The sequence below is a fragment of the Salvelinus fontinalis genome, chromosome 30 (assembly GCF_029448725.1).
Source record: "Salvelinus fontinalis isolate EN_2023a chromosome 30, ASM2944872v1, whole genome shotgun sequence".
Lineage (NCBI taxonomy): Eukaryota > Metazoa > Chordata > Actinopteri > Salmoniformes > Salmonidae > Salvelinus > Salvelinus fontinalis.
This window is the reverse complement of record NC_074694.1, coordinates 23,711,785-23,737,943: the sequence shown is the minus strand read 5'-3', so window position 1 is coordinate 23,737,943 and position 26,159 is coordinate 23,711,785. Positions and strand designations below refer to the sequence as shown.

The 26,159-nt window shown below is 42.1% G+C and overlaps 2 protein-coding genes across 3 annotated transcripts; one reads left to right on the top strand and one right to left on the bottom strand.

Annotated features, from left to right (window-relative positions):
- The first annotated feature begins 67 nt into the window (after positions 1-67).
- LOC129828852 (solute carrier family 2, facilitated glucose transporter member 11-like) lies at positions 68-19,538 on the top strand. Its single transcript, XM_055890103.1, has 9 exons — positions 68-2,008; positions 16,332-16,399; positions 16,509-16,562; positions 16,674-16,738; positions 16,880-16,917; positions 18,373-18,452; positions 18,535-18,597; positions 18,769-18,819; positions 18,977-19,538. Exons 1-9 carry the CDS (start codon positions 484-486, stop codon positions 19,028-19,030), a joined length of 1,998 nt encoding a protein of 665 aa, XP_055746078.1. The 5' UTR covers positions 68-483; the 3' UTR covers positions 19,031-19,538.
- LOC129828851 (protein phosphatase 1G-like) lies at positions 19,511-24,439 on the bottom strand. 2 transcript variants are annotated; one of them, XM_055890102.1, is made up of 11 exons: positions 24,393-24,439; positions 23,846-23,979; positions 23,309-23,378; positions 23,104-23,189; positions 22,742-22,871; positions 22,183-22,631; positions 21,700-21,819; positions 21,212-21,446; positions 20,953-21,082; positions 20,749-20,848; positions 19,511-20,613 (listed from the first exon to the last, which is right to left on the bottom strand). In XM_055890102.1, exons 2-11 carry the CDS (start codon positions 23,954-23,956, stop codon positions 20,425-20,427), a joined length of 1,620 nt encoding a protein of 539 aa, XP_055746077.1. In that variant the 5' UTR covers positions 23,957-23,979; positions 24,393-24,439; the 3' UTR covers positions 19,511-20,424. The 2 variants fall into 2 exon arrangements, with proteins under 2 accessions (XP_055746077.1, XP_055746076.1); XM_055890101.1 differs by lacking the exon at positions 24,393-24,439 and adding an exon at positions 24,306-24,369.
- Between the last annotated feature and the right edge of the window lie 1,720 nt (positions 24,440-26,159).

Genomic DNA, 26,159 nt, shown 5'->3' with positions numbered 1-26,159 from the left:
CACCACAAAGTATTCTGCGTTTTTGATTGGCAAACACGTATTCTGAATTTCCGATTCATCGAGGTACCCGTATTTGCTGTATCCTTCAACGTCAAGTGGACACCGGTAGTTAGCGCCATCCCGATTCAGAAATACGCATTCGTACAATATACATGTAGTTCTGTGCCACAGTTGTGAGTCTGTTCCATCAATATGGTAAGGCTCCCTCCCTAATTCTTATTTTTCCGACGGTTGAGTTACGTTTGGGCATAGAATTTAGCGTCCTGTCCAGTAGCTATCAAGACAAGATCCCTCACGCTACAGAAACAGGTGAAATATTGGCATACCATATCGGCCATTCTGGCTCATACGTTACTTTATTTACTGTGTGTCTAAAAAACACAGCTGCTGTCAAACCAGTGTTCAGTAAGCTCTGAGTCTGATGCATTTGTCCTCTTAAGGAATAAAGTATTATTAGAATCAACACAGTCTCAAATCTTGCAAATGAATGTTAGAGAGGATGATGACACAAAAACAGAGGCAGATAGGCCTGCAGGAAATTCCAGAACCCTCACCCTGACGGTGTGCTCCGCTGCCATCGGTGGCACCTTCCAGTACGGCTACAACCTCTCCATCATCAACGCCCCCACCAACCACATCCAGAGGTTCATCAATGACACATACTGGGAGCGCTGGGGAACCGGCCTAGACACCTCCCAGGTGACCCTGCTGTGGACCGTGATCGTGTCTGCCTTCTCCCTGGGTGGCCTGACCGGGGCTCTTCTGGCAGGACCCATGGCTGTCCGCTGTGGCAGGAAGAACTCACTACTTCTCAATAACTCTTTCTTGTTCCTCGGTGCAGTCCTCGCCCTTACCAGCAGGGCGGCGAGGTCAGTTGAGATGATTATTCTCGCACGCCTGCTAGTGGGGGTCAACGCTGGGGTGAGCATGAACGTCCAGCCCATGTATTTCGGAGAGAGCGCCCCCAAACACCTGCGTGGCGCTGTGGCCTTCTCCTCTGCCGTGTTCACCGCGTTCGGGATCTTCCTGGGCCAGGTGGTGGGTCTAACGGAGCTGTTGGGTACCGAGCCCCTCTGGCCCTACCTACTGGCCAGCAACGCCCTCCCAGGCCTCCTCCAGCTGCTCACCCTGCCCTGGTTCCCTGAGAGCCCCCGCTACCTGCTCATGGACCGGGGGAACAAGGAGGCGTGCGCCCGGGCTCTGGGTAGGTTCCGCGGTGGAGCTGACTTCAGCCTGGAGATGGAGGAGATGCTGCAGGAGCAGGCTGACGCCGGTGGGGCCACGGCCAAGAGTCAGACTCCCTGGGACCTGTTCTCCAACCGCTCCCTCCACCCCCAGCTACGCACTGTGATGGCTGCTAGCAGCGCCATGATGCTGTGTGGTAATGACTCCATCTACTTCTATGCCTCTTACATCTTCCAAGCAGCAGGGATCCCTGTGAAGAAGGTCCAGTATGTTTCTATTGGCACTGGGGCCTGTGAGTTCACTGCTGCCGTCGTGTGTAACCTGCTGGTTGAGCGTGTGGGCCGCAGGATGCTCCTCAGTGGCGGATACGCCCTGATGGCGGTCTGGGCGCTGGTCTTCACCCTGGCCCTGACCCTCCAAGGCTACTCTGTCCCAGGGATGCCCTATCTCAGCATGGTCTGTGTGTTCTGCTATATCCTCAGCTTCGGTATGGGCCCTGCCGGGGTTACGGGAATCTTGCCTGCTGAGATCTTTGACCAGACGGCTCGGCCTGCGGCCTACATGGTGGCTGGGTCCCTCATGTGGATCAACCTCTTGATAGTAGGCATGGCTTTTCCGTTCATAGTGAGTTACCTCGATGCGCTCTGCTTCATCCCGTTCTGTTGCGTCTGTGTTGCGGCCTCTTTGTTTGTGGGCCTCACTCTGCCTGAGACCAAGGGCAGGACACTGGCTGAGATCACAGCAGAGTTTGATAGGAGGAATCCTTTGAAGAAGGGCCCAGAGAAGCAGGGGCCCGAGCCCATGAAGGAGCAATATCAGCTGGGTAAAGCTCTCTCTCTCACCACTGTAGACCCAGAGCCCCTCTCTCATCTCCTAGACCCAGAGCCCCTCTCTCATCTCCTAGACCCAGAGCCCCTCTCTCTCACAGCCCTAGACCCAGGGCCCCTCTCTCTCACCGCCTAGACCAGAGCCTCTCTCTCTCACGGCCCTAGACCAGAGCCTCTCTCACGGCACTAGACCCAGAGCCCCTCTCTTTCACTGCCCTAGGCCCAGTGTCTCTATCTCTCACCCCCCCAGACCAGACCCGCTCTCTCTCACCGCCCTAGACCCAGAGCCTCTCTCTCTCACCGCCCTAGACCCAGAGCCTCTCTCTCTCATCGCCCCAGAGCCTCTCTCTCTCACCGCCCTAAACCCAGAGCCTCTCTCTCACCCCCAAAGACCCAGAGCCTCTCTTTCTCACTGCCCTAGACCCAGAGTCTCTCTCTCTCACCATCTAGACCCAGAGCCTGGGGGGGACAGTCTGGGGGTCTGAGGGTGGGGTATTATATGAATTATATTTAATTATGGTGTATGAATGTGGTGCCTTGGTCCCTAAACCAATAGCCTATACCTCTTTATGAACTCACTGTAATCAAGACTGCTGTTATAATGACAAATTAAGGCTGTCCCCGACTAAAAATAAAATCTTGGTCGACCGAGAGTCTTCCTGTTCTTTCAACCAATCAAAATGTTTAAACTTATTTTTCCATATATAGACATACACCCTATGTGTTTGAATAAAATCAACTACATATGCACTGAGCTTGTCTGATGCTTTAAGCACACTGTTTGATTAGATAATTATCACACAAAAATGACTCAAGAAAGAGCCCGATGGTCACACTGTGTTAAAAGAAATGACATTGAGTGCCTGTGTGACAAGCGCACGTTGTCTCGTTCTCCTCCCTACTGCAGCGAAAAGGCACCACACCACAACATGTGTTTGTTGCGCTGTCCGTGCTGAAACTGCAACATCATTTCAGCCATTTCGTTTCTTACTTGTTTCTGACTGAAAAGTTATGTTATCGAAATCCCTAATTTGTTTACAAAAAATATCCCCTATTCCCTCAACCCTTGCTCTCTTTACATGAAACATGTAAGCATCGCATGCATGTGACCAATAGGGCCTATAGCCTATCATAATCACATCAATAAATTGCTTATAACAAACTCCAAACCCATAATGTTGACTAGCAAAATGGACGCGGAGGACATGGAAAATGAAACTCAAAACGGGCGAATATTTACTGGTTGCTCAGGAGGGAAAGGGGAAGTCAGATCTGTCGAAGACATTTGACTTAGTTGTGGAAACTACTGGTGATTAAGAAATATTTGGGTACAGGCGCAAGCATTGTGAGAATCGTTGCTGTTAGATTAGAATATTATAATTTTTTATAACCATTTGGAACAGTCTAAATAACACCAAATATATAAGTGTACCAGAGAGTCTGTACTAATGAAAAAAACATATCTATAAAGCCTTTATTACATCAGATTAAAAACAGTTGCATGCATTCGTGAATTGCGGTTTATTTATTGATTAGGTAAATTATTCTAAGCTTCCTTTATTTATTTGTAAAACTAAAATGCTTGATTGCATTTGAAAGCATGATTGTCTCGTATGTTTTGTGATGGCATGAACGAACGAAGGAATGAAGGATTGATTGATACGGTAGCCTATATAATGAAATATAGACTTAAGTAAGTTATGGTATTAAGACTAAACAGGACGCGCTCTTAGGCCTACACCTCGATGGTGGTTATACAAGGTTAAAATACAAAGCCTACTAATGATGATGACATTACTCATTATTATAATGATTAAAAACAGCCAAATCTGTGAAATTGCTTTAGCCGCCATTTTGCCGTTGCATGAGGCTTGGTGCTCATGGAATTAGTAGGCTATTAAAGAAACACTCAAACAAGCAACAGAAGCAATATCTGTCTTATTTCTGTAGCTGTATATGGATGATTTGTAAAGCCAGGCACATTTAACAGTTAGGCTATTCATTATAGACCTAATTCAATTGTGGTTTCCTCGCTCCTCAATTTTCTTAGACAATTAGGCTAAGGCAAGGGCTGTTTCCCCGTCTGCTGCTGCCTCCGCCGCATTGTTCTCAATCCCAATATGCTGGTTAACTTTGCTATTATGCACATAGCAACATAGGGAAAGGCAGCAATTCTATGGCGCACTGAAGATTGTTTCAGAATCACGGACAGTGACCGTATCCAATGCGGGAGAAAAATATTAATTTAGAACAAATTAGTTGATTTATTAATGTTGCACCATGATTTTTACGTAATATAACCATATAAAATGTCAGTATCACGTCTTAGAGTGATGGATTGTGCCCTCCCCTTGGCCCTGGCAATGGATTAGTCCACTGAGACAGCCGTGAATCAGACAGGTTTTGTGCATCATGAAAAATTGCTACTGCTTGACTAAAGAGATCTCGGTCGACCAACAGCTTATCGGCCAATTAATCGGCCAGTCGACTAAATGGGGTCAGCCCTATAATGAATAATGATTTTGAATAATGATTTTGCACTATATTATTGCTATGATTTCTTTATCAAAACTCCATTACCTCCATTATGTTTAGACTGATGTAATTATGGTGCAGTTTGAGTCAGATATGTTCCTTCCATACATGTGTGATATGGGGAAAGGGCATTGTCTGGTTATACTTGAATATCAGTACTGTACTACTCTCATCAAGTCCAGTCTCTACAGTTATGTACAATTTAGAATGTTGTAAGCTCGACCTATTTTGCTGTAAATGCCAAACCTTAATTGATATTGATTGTTGCAGTATGTTTACAGTATATAATGCATGTTTTATTTATCACCAAAAGGAGTGTTGGATTATGTATTTTCATCCTATTTTGTCTGTTTGATCAGGAAATCACCAGCTATTTTCACTCTTTATGCCACAACACAAACACTTAAAACACATAATATAGGCTATAATGTTGAGCAGACTATTTAAATTACTATCCAGAATGTCTATTAGGTGGCATCATTGCGCTGAGTAAATCCTTTTTTTCAGGGTTTCATGTATGTACCTTCAGTATCAGGTCCACCCTACCCTTGGTTACTCTTGGGTACCCAAAGGTTATCTATGCACTTTCAAGCATGACAAAGAAACTCTATGAAGCCATTATTTGCAATTCTTGCTTTGTATCTATTTGAGTGTTAGACTGAAACAAGTGCTGATGTCAATCCAGCAATCTTTTTCTGTCATGAAACAACTATATAATATAGATACAGTACCAGTCAAACGTTTGGACACATCCACTCATTCCAGGGTTTTTCTTTATTTTTACTATTTTCTACATTGTAGAATAATAGTAAAGGCATCGCAACTATGAAATAACACATATGGAATCCTGTAGTAACCAAAAAAGTGTTAAACAAATCAAAAATATATTTGAGATTCTTCAAAGTATCCACCATTTGCCTTGATGACAGCTTTCCGCACTCATGGCATTCTCTCAACCAGCTTCATGAGGTAGTCACCTGGAATGCATTTTAATTAACAGGTGTGGCTTAATTTGTGGAATTTCTTTCCTTCTTAATGCGTTTGAGGCAATCAGTTGTGTTGTGACAAGGTAGGGGTGGTATACAGAAGATAGCCCTATTTGGTAAAAGACCAAGTCCATATTATGGCAAGAACAGCTCAAATAAGCAAAGAGAAATGACAGTCCATCATTACTTTAAGACATGAAGGTCAGTCAATCCGGAAAATGTCAAGAACTTTGAAAGTTTCTTCAAATGCAGTCACACTATGATGCACTATGATGAAAGCACTATGATGAAGCACTATGATGAAACTGGCCCTCATGAGGACCGCCACAGGAAAGGAAGACCTAGAGTTACCTCTGCTCCAGAGAATAAATTAATACAGTTAACAGCATCTCAGATTGCAGGCCAAATAAATGCTTCATAGAGTTTAAGTAACAGACACATCTCAACATCAACTGTTCAGAGGACACTGTGTGAATCATGCCTTCATGGTCAAATTGCTGCAAAGAAACCACTACTAAAGGACAACAATAATAAGAAGAGACTTGCTTGGGCCAAGAAACACGAGCAATGAACATTAGACTGGTGGAAATCTTTCCAAATGTGAGATTTCTGGTTCCAACCGCAGTGTCTTTGTGAGACGCACAGAAGGTGAACGGATGATCTTCGCATGTGTGGTTCCCACCGCGAAGCATGGAGGAGGAGGTGTGATGGTGTTGGGGTGCTTTGCTGGTGACACTGATTTTATTTAGAATTCAAGGCACACTTAACTAGCATGGCTACCACAGCATCCTGCAGCGATACACCATCCCATCTGGTTTGCGCTTAGTGGGACAATCATTTGTTTTCCAACAGGACAATGACCCAAAACACACCTCCAGGCTTTGTAATGGCTATTTGACCAAGAAGGCGAGTGATAGAGTGCTGCATCAGATGACCTGGCCTCCACAATCACCCAACCTCAACCCAGTTGGGTTTGGGATGAGTTGGACAGCAGAGTGAAGGAAAAACAGCCAACAAGTGCTCAGCACATGTGAGAACTCCTTCAAAACTGTTGGAAAAGCATTCCAGGTGAAGCTGGTTGAGAGAATGCCAAGAGTGTGCAAAGCTACCATCAAGGCAAAGGGTGGCATCTTTGAAGAATTTCAAATATATTTAGATTTGTTTAACTCTTTTTTTGGTTACAACATGATTCCAAATGTGTTATTTCATAGTTTTGATGTCTTCACTATTATTCTACAATGTAGAAAATAGAAAAAATAATGAAAAACCCTTGAATGATTAGGTGTGTCCAAACTTTTGACTGGTACTGTATATTACCTACAAAATACTGCATGCTGTACTCTTTACCATTTCTGTAATGATGATAATGATGTTTTAAAATGCAAGAAATCTATCCTAATTAAAATCCACAGTGTCTTGGGAAAAACTGTTACAAGAATGTTTCAATAAAGAAATCTGTCCTATGGCTCAGCTCAGGTGCCTGCTCTCACCATAGACATATAGATTTATACATTTTTACATTTTTGTAATTTAGCAAGGTGCTCTTATCCAGAACGACTTAGTTATTAGCACATTCATCTTAAGATAGCTAGGTGAGACAACCACATATCACAGATGTAGTAAGTACATTTTTCTCAAAGTAATCAGCAAAGTTTGTGTTAGTAGGAAAAGGCAAGTGTTGTTTTTAAAAAATTGTCGCTGTGGGATGTAATGAAGATTCTTGGTGAAGAGGTAGGTTTTCAGACGTTTTTGGAAGATGGTAAGGGACTCGGCCGTCCTAACGTCCGGGGATAGCTCATTCCAATATTGGGGTGCAAGGACAGAAGAACTTTGACTGGGACCAGCGGGAGCTGACCCAGCCAAGAGACTAGAAGTGGCTTGTGGTGTAGGGTTTGAGCATAGCCTGAAGACAGTGGTGTAAAGTACTTAAGTAAAAATACTTTAAAGTACTACTTATGTTGTGTTTTGGGGTATCTGTACTTTACTATTTATATTTTTTGACAACTTTTACTTTGCTACGTTCCTAAAGAAAATAATGTACTTTGTCTCCATACATTTTGAGTGTTTAGCAGGACAGAAAATGGTCCAATTCACACACTTATCAAGAGAACATCCCTGCTGCCTCTGATCTGGCGGACTCACTAAACACAAATGCTTAGTTTGTAAATTATGTCTGAGTGTTGGAGTGTGCCTCTGGCTATCTGTAAAAAATAATTGCCGTCTGGTTTGCTTAATATAAGGAATTTTTAATTATTCATTCTTTTATACTATTGATACTTAAGTATATTTTAGCAATGACATTTACTTTTGGTACTTAAGTATATTTCAAAACAAATAGTTTCACTAAAGTAGTATTTTAATGGGTGACTCACTTTTACTTGTCATTTTCTGAGGTATCTTTACTTTTACTCAAGTTTGACAATTGGGTACTTTTTCGACCACTGCCTGAAGGTAGGGAGGGGGCAGTTCCCCTTGCTGCTCCATAGGCAAGCACCAGGGTTTTGAAGTGGATGTGAGCTTCCACTGAGAGCCAGTGGAAAGTGCAGAGAAGCTGGGTGACATGGGATAACTTGGGAAAGTTCAACATCAGGCGGGCTGGCTGCGGCGTTCTGAATAAGTTGCAAGGGTTTGATGGCACAACCAGTGAACCCAGCCAGCAGAGTTGCAGTTGTCCAGATGGGAGATGACAAGTACCTGGATTAGGACCTGTGCCGCTTCCTGTGTGAGGAAAGGTAATTTTCTACGGATGTTGTAGGGCATGAACCTGCAGGAGAGAGTCACTGCTTGGATGTTTGCAGAGAACAGCAGGGTGTTGTCCAGGTTCACGCTGAGGTTCTTTGCACTCTGGGATGGGGACACCATAGAGTTGTCAACTGTGATGGAGAGGTATTTGAGTGGGCAGGCCTTCCTGGGTGTGTGTGGTTCACTTTAAACTCCACATGCTATGGAAACTCGACACACAACGTGCTACTGCAACTGGGAGCAGAGCAGGGCGGACAGATGCAACGTAGAACACAAACACGCCACACACACCAAGTAAGTGGATCCTATCTTGCTTTCTCATATTTTCTTTGTCTGAATCTCCTCTCTTTTCCCCCCTCTGTGTCTGACTTCATCACTCTTCCTCTACATCTCTTTTTATTTCTCTGGATAACTTAATTTCCCCCCTCTCTCTCTACCTTCTTCCTCTTTCTCTAGATATCACAGTCTCCCTCCTGATACTGATCTCTTCTCACCGTCTTTCACGCTCCAGGCAAATGCTGACTCCAGACAACAACAACAGAGGAAGCAGCAGCAAATGCAGAAAGAAGAAAACCATGAAGAGAACCACCAGAGGAACCCCCCTCACTGCTCTCCTTTTCCCAGGACCGCAGTTCTGAGATGGGCTGCTTCTCGGAACGCCAACCCACGGCTCCTGTGCTTCATTCAGACCTGGACTGTGGCAACAGCCCCTCCCCCGTGGAGGGGACCTGGCCCTACCCCCAAAGGACTGATTGCATTTCAACTGATTGTACACATATAAATGGCCATAATAATAGCAATGATGACCCTGGGTGTGGAAACGCTGTGGTTTGAATACTAAAGGTGCTGAGTGTAATTTTACAGTATATTTTACAATGCAATATGAATGGTTGAAACACTGGTATTTTTAAGTATTTGCTAAAGTTGATTATAATTACAAAAAACTATTTAGTAGTATTATAAATCCCTTTTATTTTTATTACTGTTATCAGTTTTTCATGATGTTTCACGAGTCGTGGCTGAACGACAACATGAATAACATAGAGCTGGCGGGTTATACACTGCATCGGCAGGATAGAACAGCAGCCTCTGGTAAGACAAGGGATGGCAGTCTATGTATATTTGTAAAAAAACAGCTGCTGCACGATATCTAAGGAAGTCTCAAGATTTTGCTCGCCTGAGGTAGTGTGGTCTACAGCTTATCGTGAGATACTCTATCTACCAAGAGAGTTTATCTGTATTTTTTGCCGATGCTGGCAATAAGACTAATTAAGACTCAATTAGATGTATACCGCCATAAGCAAACAGAAAAACGCTCATCCAGAAGTGGCACTCCTAGTGGCCAGGGACTTTAATGCAGGGAAACTGAAATCCATTTTACCTAATTTCTATCAGCATGTTAAATGTGCAACCAGAGAGAAAAAAAATTAGACCACCTTTACTCCACACACATAGATGCATACAAAGCTCTCCCTCACCCACCATTTGGCAAATCTGACCATACTTCTATCCTCCTGATTCCTGCTTACAAGCAAAAATTAAAGCAGGAAGCAGGAATAAAAAAGTGGTCAGAAGAAGCAGATGCTAAGCTACAGGACAATTTTGCTAGCACAGACTGGAATATGTTCGGGGTTCTTCCGATGGCATTGAGGAGTACACCACATCAGTCACTGGCTTTCTCAATAAGTGCATTGATGACGTAGTTCCCACAGTGACTGTACGTACATACACCAACCAGAAGCCATGGATTACAGGCAACATCCGTACTGAGCTAAAGGGTGGAGCTGCCGCTTTCAAGGAGCGGGACTCTAAGATATCCCGCTATTCCCTCCGACGAAACATCAAACAGGCAAAGCGTCAATACAGGACTAAGATCGAATCATACTACGCTGGCATCGACGCTCATCAGATGTGGCAGGGCTTGCAAACTATTACGGACTGCAAAGGGAAGAACAGCCGAGAGCTGCCAAAGTGACACAAGCCTACCAGACGAGCTAAATTACTTACATGCTCGCTTCGAGGCAAGAAACACTGAAACATGCATGAGAGAACCGGCTGTTCCGGACGACTGTGATCACGCTCTCCGCAGCCGATGTGAGTAAGACCTTTAAACAGGTCAACATTCACAAGGCCGCAGAGCCAGAAGGATTACCAGGATGTGTACTCCGAGCATGCGCTGACCAACTGGCAAGTGTCTTCACTGACATTTTCAACCTCTCCCTGACTGAGTCTGTAATACCAACATGTTTCAAGCAGACCACCATTGTCCCTGTGCCCTATAACACTAAGGTAACCTGCCTAAATGACTACCGACCCGTAGCACTCACGTCTGTAGCCATGAAGTGCTTTGAAAGGCTGGTGTGATGGCATTTTCCTGTATTACCAAATGAGGAGAGTTACAAACTACACACCAGTCAGAGTTATACTTAAACTTCATCTTTAATGAGCCTTTGACTTTCAACAATTCACTATCTATAATGAATTTTGAGAGTCACTACAGAAGAATACAAAGATATTTTATAGCCAAGATACACCCCTCTCAACTTACATGACGAACCACAGATCTTAGGAACTCTTCACAAAGGGACCTTTACTTGAGAAAGGAGTATCCCTTAGCCAGATTGCATTCGCTATAAATTATCGCTCAGTTTGGTCTCTAAAACGAGGTTCTAATCTCGTTCCTGGTACTTCATAGTACCAAAACATTACCTCATCCAAGGCATAACTCAATTGTCAACTCTAGATACTCCCATCTCAAGTAAACCCCCTCTTGACCCCACTTCTGGACAAGCTCACTGAGGGGAGTGAGCCTTTAGGTCATACACTATCCCAGGATAAGCGCACAGACATTGTGGAGACAAGTAATTGGTTCCCCATTAATCACGCCATCCCTTCACATGGTTTAAGAATAGGTAAAGACACATTCACATATGAAGACAATGTTCCATTCTGTCCTCTTCCCTTTCTGATATTCTGCATAGCACCAGGGACATGTGAAAGACAAGTTCTGATTCATCCGCCACACTGGTCATGGCTCACATCAACACCATTATCCTAGAAACCCTAGACCCACTCCAATTTGCATACCGCCCCAACAGATCCACAGATGATGCAATCCCTATTGCACTCCACACTGCCCTTTCACACCTGGACAAAAGGAACACCTATGCGAGAATGCTATTGTTCAACACCATAGTGCCCTAAAGCTCATGACTAAGTTAAGGACCCTGGGACGAAACTCCTCCCTCTGCAACTGGATCCTGGACTTCCTGACGGGCCGCCCCCAGGTGGTAAGGGTAGGTAACAACACATCCGCCACGCTGATCCTTAACACGGGGGCCCCTCAGGGGTGCGTGCTCAGTCCCCTCCTGTACTACCAGTTCACTCATGACTGCACGGCTAGGCATGACTCCAACACCATTAAGTTTGCTGATGACACAACAGTGGTAGGCCTGATCACCAACAACGAGATAGCATATAGGGAGGAGGTCAGAGACCTGGCCGTGTGGTGCCAGGACAACAACAACTCCCTCAAAGTGATCAAGACTAAGGAGATGATTGTGGACTACAGGAAAAGGAGGACCGAGTACGCCCCCATTCTCATCGATGGGGCTGTAGTGGAGCAGGGAGAGAGCTTCAAGTTCCTTGGTGTCCACATCACCAACAAACTAACATGGTCCAAGCACACCAAGACAGTCGTGAAAAGAGCACGACAAAACCTATTCCCCCTCAGGAGACTCAGAAGATTTGTCATGGGTCCTCAGATCCTCAAAAGGTTCTACAGCTGCACCATCAAGAGCATCTTGACTGGTTGCATCACTGCCTGGTATGGCAACTGCTCGGCCTCCGACAGCAAGGCACTACAGAGGGTAGTGCGTACGGACCAGTACATCACTGGGGCCAAACTTCCTGCCATCCAGGACCTCTATACCAGGTGGTGTCAGAGGAAGGCCCTAAAAATGTTCAAAGACTCGAGCCACCCTAGTCATAGACTGTTCTCTATGCTACCGCACGGCAAGCGGTACCGGAGCTCCAAGTCTAGGTCGAAGAGGCTTCTAAACAGCTTCTACCCCCAAGCCATAAGACTACTGTACATCTAATCAAATGGCTACTCAAACGACTACTTGCATTGCCCCCCCCCCCCCCACAATTTTACGCTGCTGCAACTATCTGTTATCTATGCATAAGTCACTTTAATAACTCTAAGCATATGTACACTACCGTTCAAAAGTTTGGGGTCACTTAGAAATGTTCTTGTTTTTAAGGAAAATTTGTTTTTTTGTCCATTAAAATAACATAAAATTCATCAGGAATACAGTGTAGACATTGTTAATGTTGTAAATGACTATTGTAGCTGGAAAAGGCAGATTGTTTTTTTAATGGAATATCTACATAGTGGGGCAAAAAAAGTATTTAGTCAGCCACCAATTGTGCAAGTTCTCCCACTTAAAAAGATGAGAGGCCTGTAATTTTCATCATAGGTACACTTCAACTATGACAGACAAAATGAGGGAAAAAAATCCAGAAAATCACATTGTAGGATTTGTAATGAATGTATTTGCAAATTATGGTGGAAAATATGCGTACAGAGGCCCGTTTATCAGCAACCATCACTCCTGTGTTCCAATGGCACGTTGTGTTAGCTAATCCAAGTTTATCATTTTAAAAGTCTAATTGATCATTAGAAAACCCTTTTGCGATTATGTTAGCACAGCTGAAAACTGTTGTTCTGATTTAAGAAGCAATAAAGCTGGCCTTCTTTAGACTAGTTGAGTATCTGGAGCATAAGCATTTGTGAGTTTGATTACAGGCATTTCTTCTGAAACTCATCAGTCTTTTCTTGTTCTGAGAAATGAAGGCTATTCCATGCGAGAAATTGCAAAGAGACTTTAGACCTCGTACAACGCTGTATACTACTCCCTTCACAGAACAGCGAAAACTGTCTCTAACCAGAATAAAAAGAGGAGTGGGAGGCCCCGGTGCACAACTGAGCAAGAAGAGTGTCTAGTTTGAGAAACAGACGCCTCACAAGTCCTCAAGTGGCAGCTTCATTAAATAGTACCCGCCAAATAAAGTCTCAACGTCAACAGTGAAGTGGCGACTCCTGGATGTTGGCCTTCTAGGCAGAGTTCCTCTGTCCAGTGTCTGTGTTCTTTTGCCCATCTTAATCTTTTGTTTTTATTGGCCAGTCTGAGATATGGCTTTTTCTTTGCAACTATGCCTAGAAGAGTGTGCTTCTGATCAATTTGATGTTGTTTTAATGGACAACAAATGTGCTTTTCTTTCAAAAACAAGGACATTTCTCAGTGACCTCAAACTTTTGAACGGTAGTGTAAATATTACCTCAATTACCTCAACTACTAACCGGTGCCCCCGCACATTGATTCTGTTCCGGTACCCCCTGTATATAGCCTCGCTATTGTTATTTTACTGCTGCTCTTTAATTATTTGTTACTTTATTTCATTTTTTTGTTGGTATTTTTTTTTTTAACTGCATTGTTGTTTAAGGGCTTGTAAGTAATAATTTCAGTGCATGTGACAAATACAATTTGATTTGATTCCTAATATCTAGTAGTCATTCATCTTGATGTTGTTAATAATTGTCAATTATGTAATATTATTTGTGGTATTAAGGCTATTAACAATTTTCCTAATTTGAATGTTGTTAAACAATATTCTATGTATGTTAACATTTTCTAGTAAATTGTTACGAATTTCGACCATTGTGTTCTTTTTATATTATTATATCTTCATCGCGAGACTTTTTTGTTCTTGTGCAAGCTTGCTGGCATCTGAGGTTGGTAGTTCAAAGGTTCAGAGCCCACCCACTGCGAAAACGACAGAGAGGCTTTGTTTACATAACAGGTTAGGTGAATTAACGTAGTAGGTTAGGAGAATTATGTTAAAGTTAGGAAAAGAGTTAGGGTGAGGTTTCGCCTCAAAATTAGTCATCAACTGTTGTCCCCGACGCGACCACTAGATGAAGCTGTAGGCCCACTCCATCTAGCCATAACGCTAGAAACAAAAACATACTATCTGTGGCGACAAATCATCATTATCATAACACGGGCTTGCAAGACATTGATGTAAAAAGAAAAATAAAGAAAAAACGGGGCTTCCTTCAAGCTTGATTTGGCCGGCACTGCGTTGATAAAATGACAAATATTCGTCGTGATAATTCTCAAAGTTTATCAAAAGCTTGGATTGCACTGAGGAGACTTGATAAAAACGGTTGGTTTATTTTTTGATTCATCTTTTTGGCTGGAGTTGCGTAAACGTTCTACACCTGCATTACTTGCTGTTTGGGGTTTTAGGCTGGGTTTCTGTACAGCACTTTCAGATATCAGCTGATGTAAGGGCTTTATAAATACATTTGATTTGATTTATTGTTGCTCCCTGACTGCTGTGTTTACACTGGTTTCCATATAAACACAGTCTCTGCGTTACATTTTAGCTCGTGCTAGTCGTGGGTTGCAGCTGAAATAACATACAAATCTAGCTTACCCCCTTATCAAGATCAAAACGGCAACCCTAAATATTTACACGTAACAAAAATATAAACGCAGCATGCAACAATTTTAAAGATTTGACTGAGTTACAGTTTATATAAGGACATCAGTCCATTTAAATAAATAAATTAGGCCCAAATCTATGGATTTCTGTTGGTCACAGATACCTTAAAAAAAAGGTAGGAGCGTGGATCAGAAAACCAGTCCTTATCTGGTGTGTCCACCATTTGCCTCATGCAGCGTGACACATCTCCTTAACATAGAGTTGATCCGGCTGTTGATTGTGGCCTGTGGAATGTTGTTCGACTCTTCTTCAATGGTTGTGCAAAGTTTCTGGATGTTGGCGGGAACTGGAACACGCTGTAGTACATGTCGATCTAGAGCATTTCAAACAAGCGCAATAGGTGACATGTCCGGTGAGTATCCAGGCCATGGAAGAACTTGGACATTTTCAGTTTTCAAGAATTTTGTAACAGATCCTTGCGGCATGGGGTTGTGCATTATCATGCTGAAACAGGAGGTGAATGGCACGACAATGGGCCTATAAGGATCTCGTCAAGGTAGCTCTGTGCATTCAAATTGACATCGATAAAATGCAATTGTGTTCTTTGTCCGTAGCTTATGCCTGCCCATACTATAACCCCACCGACACCATGGGGCACTCTGTTCACAATGTTGAGCAAACTGCTCGCCCACACAACGTCTGCCATCTGCTTCCCTGTTACGGTTTCTGACAGTTTGTGCAGAAATTCGGTTGTGCAAACCCAGTTTCATCAGTTGTCCAGGTGGCTGGTCTCAGACAATGGTTACACGTGGACTGGCTTGTAAGGCTGCTTGGACTACACGTGGACTGCGCTTGTAAGGCCTCTTGGACTCCTGCCAAATTCTCAAAAAGATGTTGGAGGTGGCTTATGGTAGAGAAATTAACATTAAATTCTCTGGCAACAGCTCTGCTGGACATTTCTGCAGTCAGCATGCCAGATGCACTCTCCCTCAACTTGATACATCTGTGACCTTGTGTTACTTAACAAAACTGCACATTTTAGAGTGGCCTTTTATTGTCCCCAGCACAAGGTGCACCTGTGTAATGATCAAGCTGTTTAATCCGTTTCTTAATATGCCACACCTGTCAGGTGGATGGATTATCTTGGCAAATGAGAAATGCTCACTAATAGGGATGGAAACAAATTTGTGCCATTTTCTTTTTGAGAAATATGTTTTTTTGTGCATATCATTTCTGGGATCTTTTATTTTAGCTCATGAAACATGGAACCAACACTTTACATGTTGCTTTTATATTTTTGTTCAGTATAAGAAAAATGTAATACATGCTTCCAGCCCAACTTCAGCCAGCTGGAAGCAGGTGGATTTGACATCTTTGTTGATGCACAGTCCACTGAGAACTGATAGCCAGCAAGGCTACTTGAAATTAAATGGAAGCCCCCTATCAAGGCTTCACATTATAAACCATCTGTGATTATTTCTTGCAGTTGCACACATAAAAAAGCTGAATGCATCACAAATTAGATGTGTTCCTCCTATTCCAGATGACAGAGTCATTGCATTGCAAGAGGTCAACATTCCAAAGGGTATGGAGGCCACTACAGTTAAACAGGTAGGCAGAGGTGTTCAGCAGTAGGCCAAATTGTCAGGTCAGGTTTCTCCCCTATACTAATAGCCCTCTCGCTTTCTCTCTTTTTTTCGCTCTCTCTCTGTCCTTCAAGATCATAACACATTTGTTTGGATTGAATTCTGCTGATGTGACACAGACATTTAAGGTATGCCATATTTATTTTTTATGAAGTTATTATTCCTAGATTGTACCATGTACTGTATACTGACTGACACTATTATAATGTATCCCTTACCAAATGATGGCATATTTCTAGATAAGAAACCACAAGGGCTGTCTGATTCCATTCAACAGCTTTATACCTGTGAACAGCAAGCACGTGTAAGTACTGCAACATTCAGTATGTTACTGTGAGCCAATAATTTACTAAAATGTAAATTTCATGTAAAAATAAAAAAAATATTCAAGTGTAATTCATTCTATCAGTGCATAACATTAATGTCAATATATTTTGATTCATAGGCCATATGTGCTGGAAGTGGCAACAGTCTTTCAGCATGGTACACATTTAACTTATATCATCACATTTCACATTAAAATATAATTTAAATAACAGATATACGGTGAGCTACAAAAGTATTAGGACAGTGACATTTTTTGGGGCTCTGTAGTCCAGCACTTGACACTATGAAACCACAGCAATTTTTGTACATAGTCCCCCATTTTAGGGGACCAAAGGTATTTGGACAAATTCACTTATACACTGAGTGTACAAAACATTAAGAACAACTTCCTAATATTGAGTTGCACCCCATCTTTTGCCCTCGAAACAGCCTCAGTTCATCAGGGTAAGGACTCTACAAGGTGTCAAGCTTTCCACATGCATGCTGGCCATTGTTGATTTCAATGCTTCCCACAGTTGTCAAGTTGGCTGAATGTCCTTTTGGTGGTGGACCATTCTTGATACACACGGGAAACTGTTCAGTGTGAAAAACCCAGCAACATTGCCATTCTTGACACAGACTGGTGCACCTGGCACCTGCTACCATACCCCGTTCAAAGGCACTTAAATCTTTTCCCTCACCCATTCACCCTCTGAATGGCACATATACACAATCCATGTCTCAATCGTCTCAAAGCTTTAAAATCCCTCTTTAATCTGTCTGCTCCCATTCAACTACACTGATTGAAGTGGATTTAACACGTGATATCAATAAGGGGATCGTAGCTTTCACCTGGACTCACCCATGTGTCAGTCTATGTCATGGAAAGAGCACGCTCAGTGTATATGCATTAAAGTAGTCAAAAGTTTAGTATTTGGTCCCCATATTCCTAGCATGCAATGATTATGTCAAGCTTGTGATGCTACAAACTCGTTTGATGCATTTGCTGTTTGTTTTATTTGTGTTTCAGATGATTTTGTGCCCAATAGAAATTAATGGTATTCATTCAGGATTAACCGTAATAATGGTAGCATCCACATTAATGTATGTAGAAGTGTTAACAAACATATTCTTATTTACAATAAAAGTGACTGCAAAATGACACAATACATTATTTACCATTCATTTCTATCTGTACAAAATAATCTGAAAGACAACCAAAACAAACAGTAAATGCATCCAACAAGTGTGTAGAGTCACAAGCTTGATGTAATCATTGCATGCTAGGAATATGGGACCAAACTAAACTTTTGCCTACTTTAAGACACATGTAAGTGAATTTGTCCCAATACTTTTGGTCCCCTAAAATGTGGGGACTATATACAAAAAGTGGTGTAATTTCTAAACGGTTCACCCGATATGGATGAAAATTAAATGAAGATGATTTTCTGCACTTTAACATGTATCATTTCAAATCCAAAGTGCTGAAGTACAGAGCCAAAACAACAAAAAATGTGTCACTGTCCCAATACTTTTGTAGCTCACTGTATATGATCTAGTATATAAAATCGATGTTGTTTCCCTTGTTAGAATGCGTGATTGATGTTGTGTGGTGTATTTGTTGATTCTAAGTCATTCCAAAACCACGGACCATTGCCATGACAGTAATCAATAAAAGTATGCGAACAAGACTACAGGGTGTTGTCAGAAGGGTAAGACAATATTTCGAAGGGCTTTCTATATTCATAATCTAGAGAGGAATAAGCATTGATTTGTCATTATTTATTTTTTCAGATAGTGAGACTTGAAGAACTATTTCCTCAGATTAAATTAAGACGTCATGAGAAAATTTATCAGGTACATCATAAGAATCCATCATATTGTATGAAAAAAGTATCAACATGTTTGCACTCACTAATGTAAGTCGCTCTGCATAAGAGCATCTGCTAAATGACTCGTGTAAAATATTGGAACTACAGTATCATCATACATATGTATGTCAGCTGAATTATGTTTTTATTTTAATAGGAAATAGAGTTGCTGAACCAACAGTTGAGATTTCTTCATAAAAGAATGCAGGTAAGCATAAGTATTGCTTATGACAAATATAGGCAGATTTTTCTGTTACTGCATATATGAGGGTTTACTTGAATCGAGCACAAAGAGGTGTGTACCACAGTCTACTGGCTATGTTACATTCAGATTGTGTTTAATATAGATGCAATTATTGTTTCAGATGGCTGATTCTCACAGCTGGATGGGGATGTTCATCAGAACCCCTATGTGGTAGAACAAAACACCTTGGCCCAACATGTTTTATGTACTTTCCATTTGTTTATACTGTCAACTTTACCATAGCCATATGAGAAGATTTAAGAGTAATGGTAAATCTACCTATTATGACATTGTATTTTCTGATTTCATCTGCAGTGTAGCATATCTTGAAAATGTAATAGTTTGAGTGGTATAGAAATTAAATTTGCTGTTGGATATACTTGGTATAAAATGTCCCCCCCCCCCAATAAAACTGAGCTTATTAGTATTTTGGGAACAGTAGTTCCAACTAACCCAGGTACAAGTCTGTTTGTGTGATCATTCCACCACCTAACATGACAAGGGGAGTGGCAAGGAGTAGAATGATCACACAAACAGACTTGTACCCACCCAGGCTAGCTCCAAACCACTTGAGATTTTACTTTTATGAAACGATTGACATGATGCTTTAGTGCTTTGCTACATGATTGTGCAACCTCTCCATTTCCATTACTGATTAAATAAAAAGGGTTTTGGCAACTTTATTGATTTAGGGGGAAAAAATACTTCATGTGATTTTAAGTAAAACGCAATGTTCCAAAATAAAAATTACTAAAATATTTGGGTTAATAACCCTTTAACTGGACATTTAAGTCACGCATACAAAGATACATGAGAAATTAGGAGCTTTTGTCCCATGAATAGTTATACTAAATCCATCAAAAGCATTTGCTAAATTTGGACCATAATTAACTAAATGTAAGGCAGTGTTGCCACCATCCTTACGCGCAAACCAAGTCATTAGACAAAGACAGACATTTAAATAGCATAGTGGCCTTAACTCAGAAGTGGTTGGCAAATTGTTCTGGGAATATGTGAGTGTAAGGAATGTAAAATGTATTCTTTAAATACAGCTACCGTAGTACAAAATGTAACGTGAATTGAGTAGTTTCAAATCTATTGAACTGTTGAGAGGAGTTTCTGTATTCTTTGCCTAGGGGGACATTTGACTCATGCAAACAGTGATTGTCCTTTTAAAGTAAGTAGACAAGATGTCACTTGTCACACAAAAAATAAAAATGTATTTGTATGTAATTACAGAATGGTGCCAAACGAGTATGCACCAAATGTCACATTGATCCACAATTACAAAGATGCATTTCGTCCATCAACAAATATTGAAAATTATATACATAAAGGGCATGTGTGACAAAAACAGTACACTAGGATTCACAGGACACGTTTCCAATAGGACAGTTAAGCAAAATCAATAATTACAAAGAGGCCATTTTACTTTTATATTTTCTCTTCAGTCTCGGGACATTAAACTAAAACTCATCCTATCCCAGAGACCATGGTCTTTAAACTTTTCAGAGATGGGAAAGTTCTGGCTTGTGAAAAGGACTGGAGTTATTGTACTTGTTGGCAGTTCTATTCGCTTTTTGACTTTTTGCTGTCATTCCCGTTCTTCTCTGGGACAATCTCTTCAGGCTTTCTCTTCTTGGTGCCGTCGGCCATGCTGCTGCCAGGGTGAGTACTGAACGTGATGATGATGCAGGTCATGTTGTCACAGCCCGTGCCATCTCCAGATGTATCAGGTGCCAAGCAATGGTCAAGTAGCTACGGAGACAAAATAATGTTTGAGAGCGCTAGTTCATTGTTAAATAAATGAGTAATGTCATGATTACAGAGGAGTGGTGGATCTCAGGTACGTCAACTTTGGTTTCCCAACACACAAAAAAAATATAATCTTACTTCTTCAACTATGGAGGACAAAGGCCTGGCAGTATCATCACCATTAGGCTTTATTCTCTGACTGACAAAGTCTACAACCTCTTGACTGCTCATGACGTTCCTGTGGATGACACTCATTAATGAAGGGAAATATAGCTGTGGATCCATTTCACACATTGATTATTGAAGTATGGCCTTAATTTAAGAAAAAAACGAACAAACTACCAGATTCCGTCGCATGCAATGATCATGAAGTCGTGCTCTGGGTTGAGGGTGAGCACTTTGACGTCAGGCATCGAGGAGATCATCTGCTCCTCTGGGCCAAGGGCCTTGTTTCGTTTGTAAAAGTGGTCGCCTGAAAACACAAAGGCCCTTTCAATCTAATGTCTTTTCTTCAACAGAAAAAAAATACATATTTCTGGAAACAATGCCTGATAATTCAAATCAAATGCCAGGGCTAGGAAATGCAGGAGGATCGATTTACCGATGGCCCTGGAGAGGTTGAGTCCTCCGTTGACGCGACCGTCCATGGTGACCTTTCCACCAGCATTCTTTATCCTGGCCAGCTCCAGCTCATCCTCTGGCTTGTGGTCGTAGGACATGTCTATGGCCTTGCCCTTCTCAGACACCACACAGCGGGAGTCACCGGCGTTTGCCACAATCAGCTGTTTCCCTCTGATCAGAGCCACCACTGCTGTAGTGCCACTGTCTGCGCCAGGCTGGGGGAAAAAGGCACAGTTTCTGAAAATAGCCACCTTCCGTTTAAAGGGCCTGTGATTAACCCACTACACAGCTAAGGAGATTAATCCCAAAATAATATTTTGCATTTAAAGAGGCATAGAAAGTAATCACTACTTCAGACACAAAACACTCCATTACAACTTTGCAACAACCAGGGCTACTCAGAAATCATTTTAATAAAGTGCCCTCCATTCAAGGTTTAAGTTGAAAATTAAGCTGAGTGTATTCTACCTCTTCTTTTCCATCCATTCCAGGGTAGCACATCTCCTCATTCTCTTCATCAGAGTCCTCCCCCTCTTCAGTGTCTTCTTCCTCGTCACTGTTTTCACCTTCATCTTCCTCACTGGCATCCTATAGAAGCGGAATTACATAATTAACACACATAATTCTTTCCACAATTACAAAAAAAATTAAAACAGTGTATTTGTTGAAAAATCCAGTGGGGGAAAATCTATGAAGAGCAAATATGAGTTACAGCAGAGGTGCCCAACCCTCCTCCCGGAGAGCAGTCATTCTGCAGGCTTTTGCTCCAACCAGAATCTATCAACTGATTCTACCAATAGCTCCTCACCAGGACCTTTAAGCTTAATCAGGTGTGTAAGAACTGTGTTTGGGCAAAAGCCTGAATACCCAGTAGCTCTTCAGGCAGAGGGTGGGGCACCAGAGTTAGAGTAACAGGAACTTAACTCCTGAAGGAGAGTTCTTCCCCCTCACCTCCTCTTCGCTACCCTCCTCGTCTTCCTCTTCTCCTGACTCGTCACTGTCCTCAAAGAACTTGGAGCTGGTGTCTCCTGGAGCCGGAGCTGCTGAGGAGGAGCAGGAGGGCCCAGTTTCCTTTTCTCCTTCAGAGGACCCTGCTTCTCCTGCCACTGAAGAGCTGTCCCCCCCTGCTCTCCTGCAGGCCCGCAGCTTGGAGAATCCCACACCACCAGCTGCACTTCCAGCACCATCAGCCTTCCGATTGCTGTCCACCTCACTCTCCACTTCTCCGTTGATGCCCTTTTCCCCATGGGAATGTGGTTCACCTTCCCCAGACTCCTTTTTGCCCTCCGGACAGAGCTTCTTGTGTTTAATCGCATTGAGGTTCTGTCCATAGCGAACAAGTAACTCTTCAATGGTCAAGGTGGCCTCTTCGTGCAAAAGTTCTGCCTCCTCATTGTCCACTAACAGACAGAAAGGAACACATGGGGTTGAATCAAACTATTTGTTTTGAATAAAGCACAAGGAATGACAACGGCATATTTAATTTGGTCAGTTGTTACAGCGTACTTACAATCATCTTCTTCAGCCACTTTTTCATTTGGTGCTTCCTCTTGTGGGCGGCCAGCTATCTGAACAAGCTCTTTGATCACTTCCTCTGTGGTCACCCTGCTATCAATGGCCAGAAATGCATCCTCCAAAGCCTGAAACACATCCACCCACCTAAGACAAATGTATGCTGCTATGGAGTAGAGTTTGACAACAAAAACAAGAGCTACTGAACCAAAGTTGGTTGGTAGTCACTTTTAACAATGTGAGATTGCGCAATGTTTATTGGGTATACTTTCTATATACACTCTTACATATATGTAACATGTTCAATTGCCCATGTCAAGAGGATTCCTTTCCATACCCCAAAAGCATTCTTGCACTCACCTTTTGCAGTTTGCCATCTTTGTAAGTCTTCTGTTCCTTAATCATTTCAGGAAGGTACTTGGAACAGTATAATGCTACTTCCTCACCTGAGAAAGCAAGTACTGGTTACTTAGAACAACTTGTTTAATAATGTCTGATATTAACAAAAATAACATACAATCAAGTTACGCACAAAAGTTACTATTCAGGATAAAAAGAACAGTACCTCCATGTCCATCATACACAGCAAACATAGCCGTTTCATCATCCAGTTCTGGAATGCAGTTGTGAGCATCCTGTTGAAAGAAACAAAAACGTTACTCTAATGGAATGCCATTTCTATGAGCAGTATAACAGCTACATCATAGAAATCAGACCGGTGCCACTTGAATGTGAAAATGAATCATGATGCATTTACATTGTTAATGTTAACGGCCCAGTCTTGCACATCTTACATATCTATATAAATACATACAGGAAAGCTACCTAGCTACATTGTTTGATAACAACAAAATCAGCTAGCTGGCCAATGTTGACGTTGATAGTTATTAAGCCACGTGTTTAATGGTTGGATAGCTAAACCAAGCTCCATATGTTTGATAACGTGTAGCCCATTATAGACAACTTACACTACCTTTTGTTGTCTGAACCAAATAATTTAGTTAGCATTCTAGCTAACTGATAGCTAGTTAGTTGGACACCATACTGGCAACGAATGACTGCGGAATCCAATCCAGCTAGCAATTTGTTTAGATCATCTTACCTCCATTGAGACACGCCAGCCCTGCATGGCCGCAAAGCCATAGCTCATATTTTGGTTTCCCCCGTTGGAAGAGGACTTTACTGTATTGGGTTGCGACAAGTAAGCTCCCATGATGGACCAACAATGGGTTTCAACTTCGTTGGTGTTGGAAAATCCGATGTAATAGGAAAAAAAACAAGATGACGAAAATAAATTAGACAGATGCTCCAACTTCACCGTACAGTTCATTATATCATGCAGTAGAGTATAAATATTGCTATCATGCAGTAGAATATAAATATTGCAATATTTTGATAAAGGGCCAAAGGCTAGTTAGCCGGTTTATTGCTAGCTTGGATGGGGTATCTAGCGACTGTTGGCTAAGCTAACAAACGAATATAGACAGCGTTCTGACTCGCAAACTATATATATTTTTAAGCGAAGGCAAATGAAACACCATTAACCGGAAGATAATACTTGCTATCAAAACATTTCAGGCTTAAAAGTGAGTCCAACTTTAACATTTTACAGGAAAATACCAGCACGTGTAACTACAAACACAACAGACCTCTCAAAAATAATCGGATACATAAAGGAAGCGGAAACGATGTGATGAATGAGAAGTGCGCATGTCTACTTGTGAGCAGGGGCGTTCAGAAAGGGCGCCAAAACTTTAGTTGCAGAGAACGAGTACGTCCACGAGGTGTCGCCAAAGTCACCGATTCTAGTGTGGCCAACAAACGTTGGAGTGGATCCCTATATCTTTTCTCAGTTTCTTCTCCGTTTCTTCTCACGAAAAAAGGCGACAGGCAGCAGTTCGGTAAAAACATGTTTAGTTCTTTAATCAGTAGACACGAAAGAGATTTTAAATACCCAAGAATACATAACAGTAGGTGGGGGGAAACAAAGGAGATGTGTATTGCCACTATCTTGTCCTGTGCTGTTGGTTTTGCTGGTGTTGTTTTAGTGTAACTATTTTAAACCCCTATGCAAAGTCAAAAAGGATCATTGCCAAATATAAACAAAAGTTTAGTACTCAAAAAATTTAATTGAGTAAGTTTTCTTCCAATACTGAGCTTTTCCTTAAACTTTTACAACATTTGAGATTCCCTTCCTCTTGGGGTAGATTGTCCTGTCCTGTGAACTGGAACAAACACACACACAGTCGTGAAGAAGGCAGTGCCTCTTCCCCCTCAGGAGGTTGAAAAAGTTTGACATGGGCTCTCAAATCCTGAAAAGGTTCTACAGCTGTACCACTGAGATCTGGCTGCATCACTGCTTGGTATGGAAATAACACCACCCTCGATTGCATGGCAATACAGAGGGTTGTGCGGACATCCCAGTACATTACTGGGGCCGAGCTACCTGCCATCCAGGACCTCTATATCAGGCGGTGTGAAAAGAAGGCCCGGAAAATCGTCAAAGGCACCAACCACCCAAGCCATAGACAATTTTTTCTGCTGCCTCATGGCAAAAGGTACCGGTTCATCAAGTCTGACACCAACAGACTCCTGGACAGCTTGTATCTTTATTGACCTTTATTTCACTATTTGCACTGTCTATATGCACACTCACAGGGACCTACACACTCACACACACTGTCACTCACTCCATCATTTGCTCCCTCACACATAATATGCACATACATTTATACTGACTCTACACACCCCCACACCCACTCACATGCAAGCTGCTGCTACTCTGTTTATCTTATATCCTGTTGCCTAGTCCCCTTACCCCAATACATATCTACAGTTGAAGTCGGAAGTTTACATACACTTAGGTTGAAGTCATTAAAACTCGTTTTTCAACCACTCCACAAATTTCTTGTTCACAAACTATAGTTTTGGCAAGTTGGTTAGGACATCTACTTTGTGCATGACACAAGTAATTTTTCCAACAATTGTTTACAAACAGATTATTTCACTTATAATTCACTGTATCACAATTCCAGTGGGTCAGAAGTTTACATACACTAAGTTGACTGTGCCTTTAAACAGCTTGGAAAATTCCAGAAAATTATGTCATGGCTTTAGAAGCTTCTGATAGGCTAATTGACATTATTTGAGTCAATTGGAGGTGTACCTGTGGATGTATTTCAAGGCCTACCTTCACACTCAGTGTCTCTTTGCTTGACATCATAGGAAAATAAAAAAAAATCAGCCAAGACCTCAGAAATAAAATGGTAGACCTCCACAAGTCTGGTTCATCCTTGGAAGCAATTCCCAAATGCCTGAAGGTACCACATTCATCTGTACAAACAATAGTACGCAAGTATAAACACCATGGGACCACTCAGCCGGCATACCGCTCAGGAAGGAGACGCGTTCTGTCT

Coding starts and splice junctions, on each gene's coding strand:
- LOC129828851 (XM_055890101.1), bottom strand. CDS start 24,348: ATGTTAAAGTTGGACTCACTTTTAAGCCTGAAATGTTTTGATA. Junction 21,820..22,182: donor AGGAGGGTAGCGAAGAGGAG/GTGAGGGGGAAG, acceptor CCGCTTCTATAG/GATGCCAGTGAGGAAGATGA. Junction 21,083..21,211: donor CAACCTCTCCAGGGCCATCG/GTAAATCGATCC, acceptor TTGTGTTTTCAG/GCGACCACTTTTACAAACGA.
- LOC129828852 (XM_055890103.1), top strand. CDS start 484: ATGAATGTTAGAGAGGATGATGACACAAAAACAGAGGCAGATAGGCCT. Junction 16,739..16,879: donor CCTGTGAACAGCAAGCACGT/GTAAGTACTGCA, acceptor TTTGATTCATAG/GCCATATGTGCTGGAAGTGG. Junction 18,453..18,534: donor TACAGGGTGTTGTCAGAAGG/GTAAGACAATAT, acceptor TTATTTTTTCAG/ATAGTGAGACTTGAAGAACT.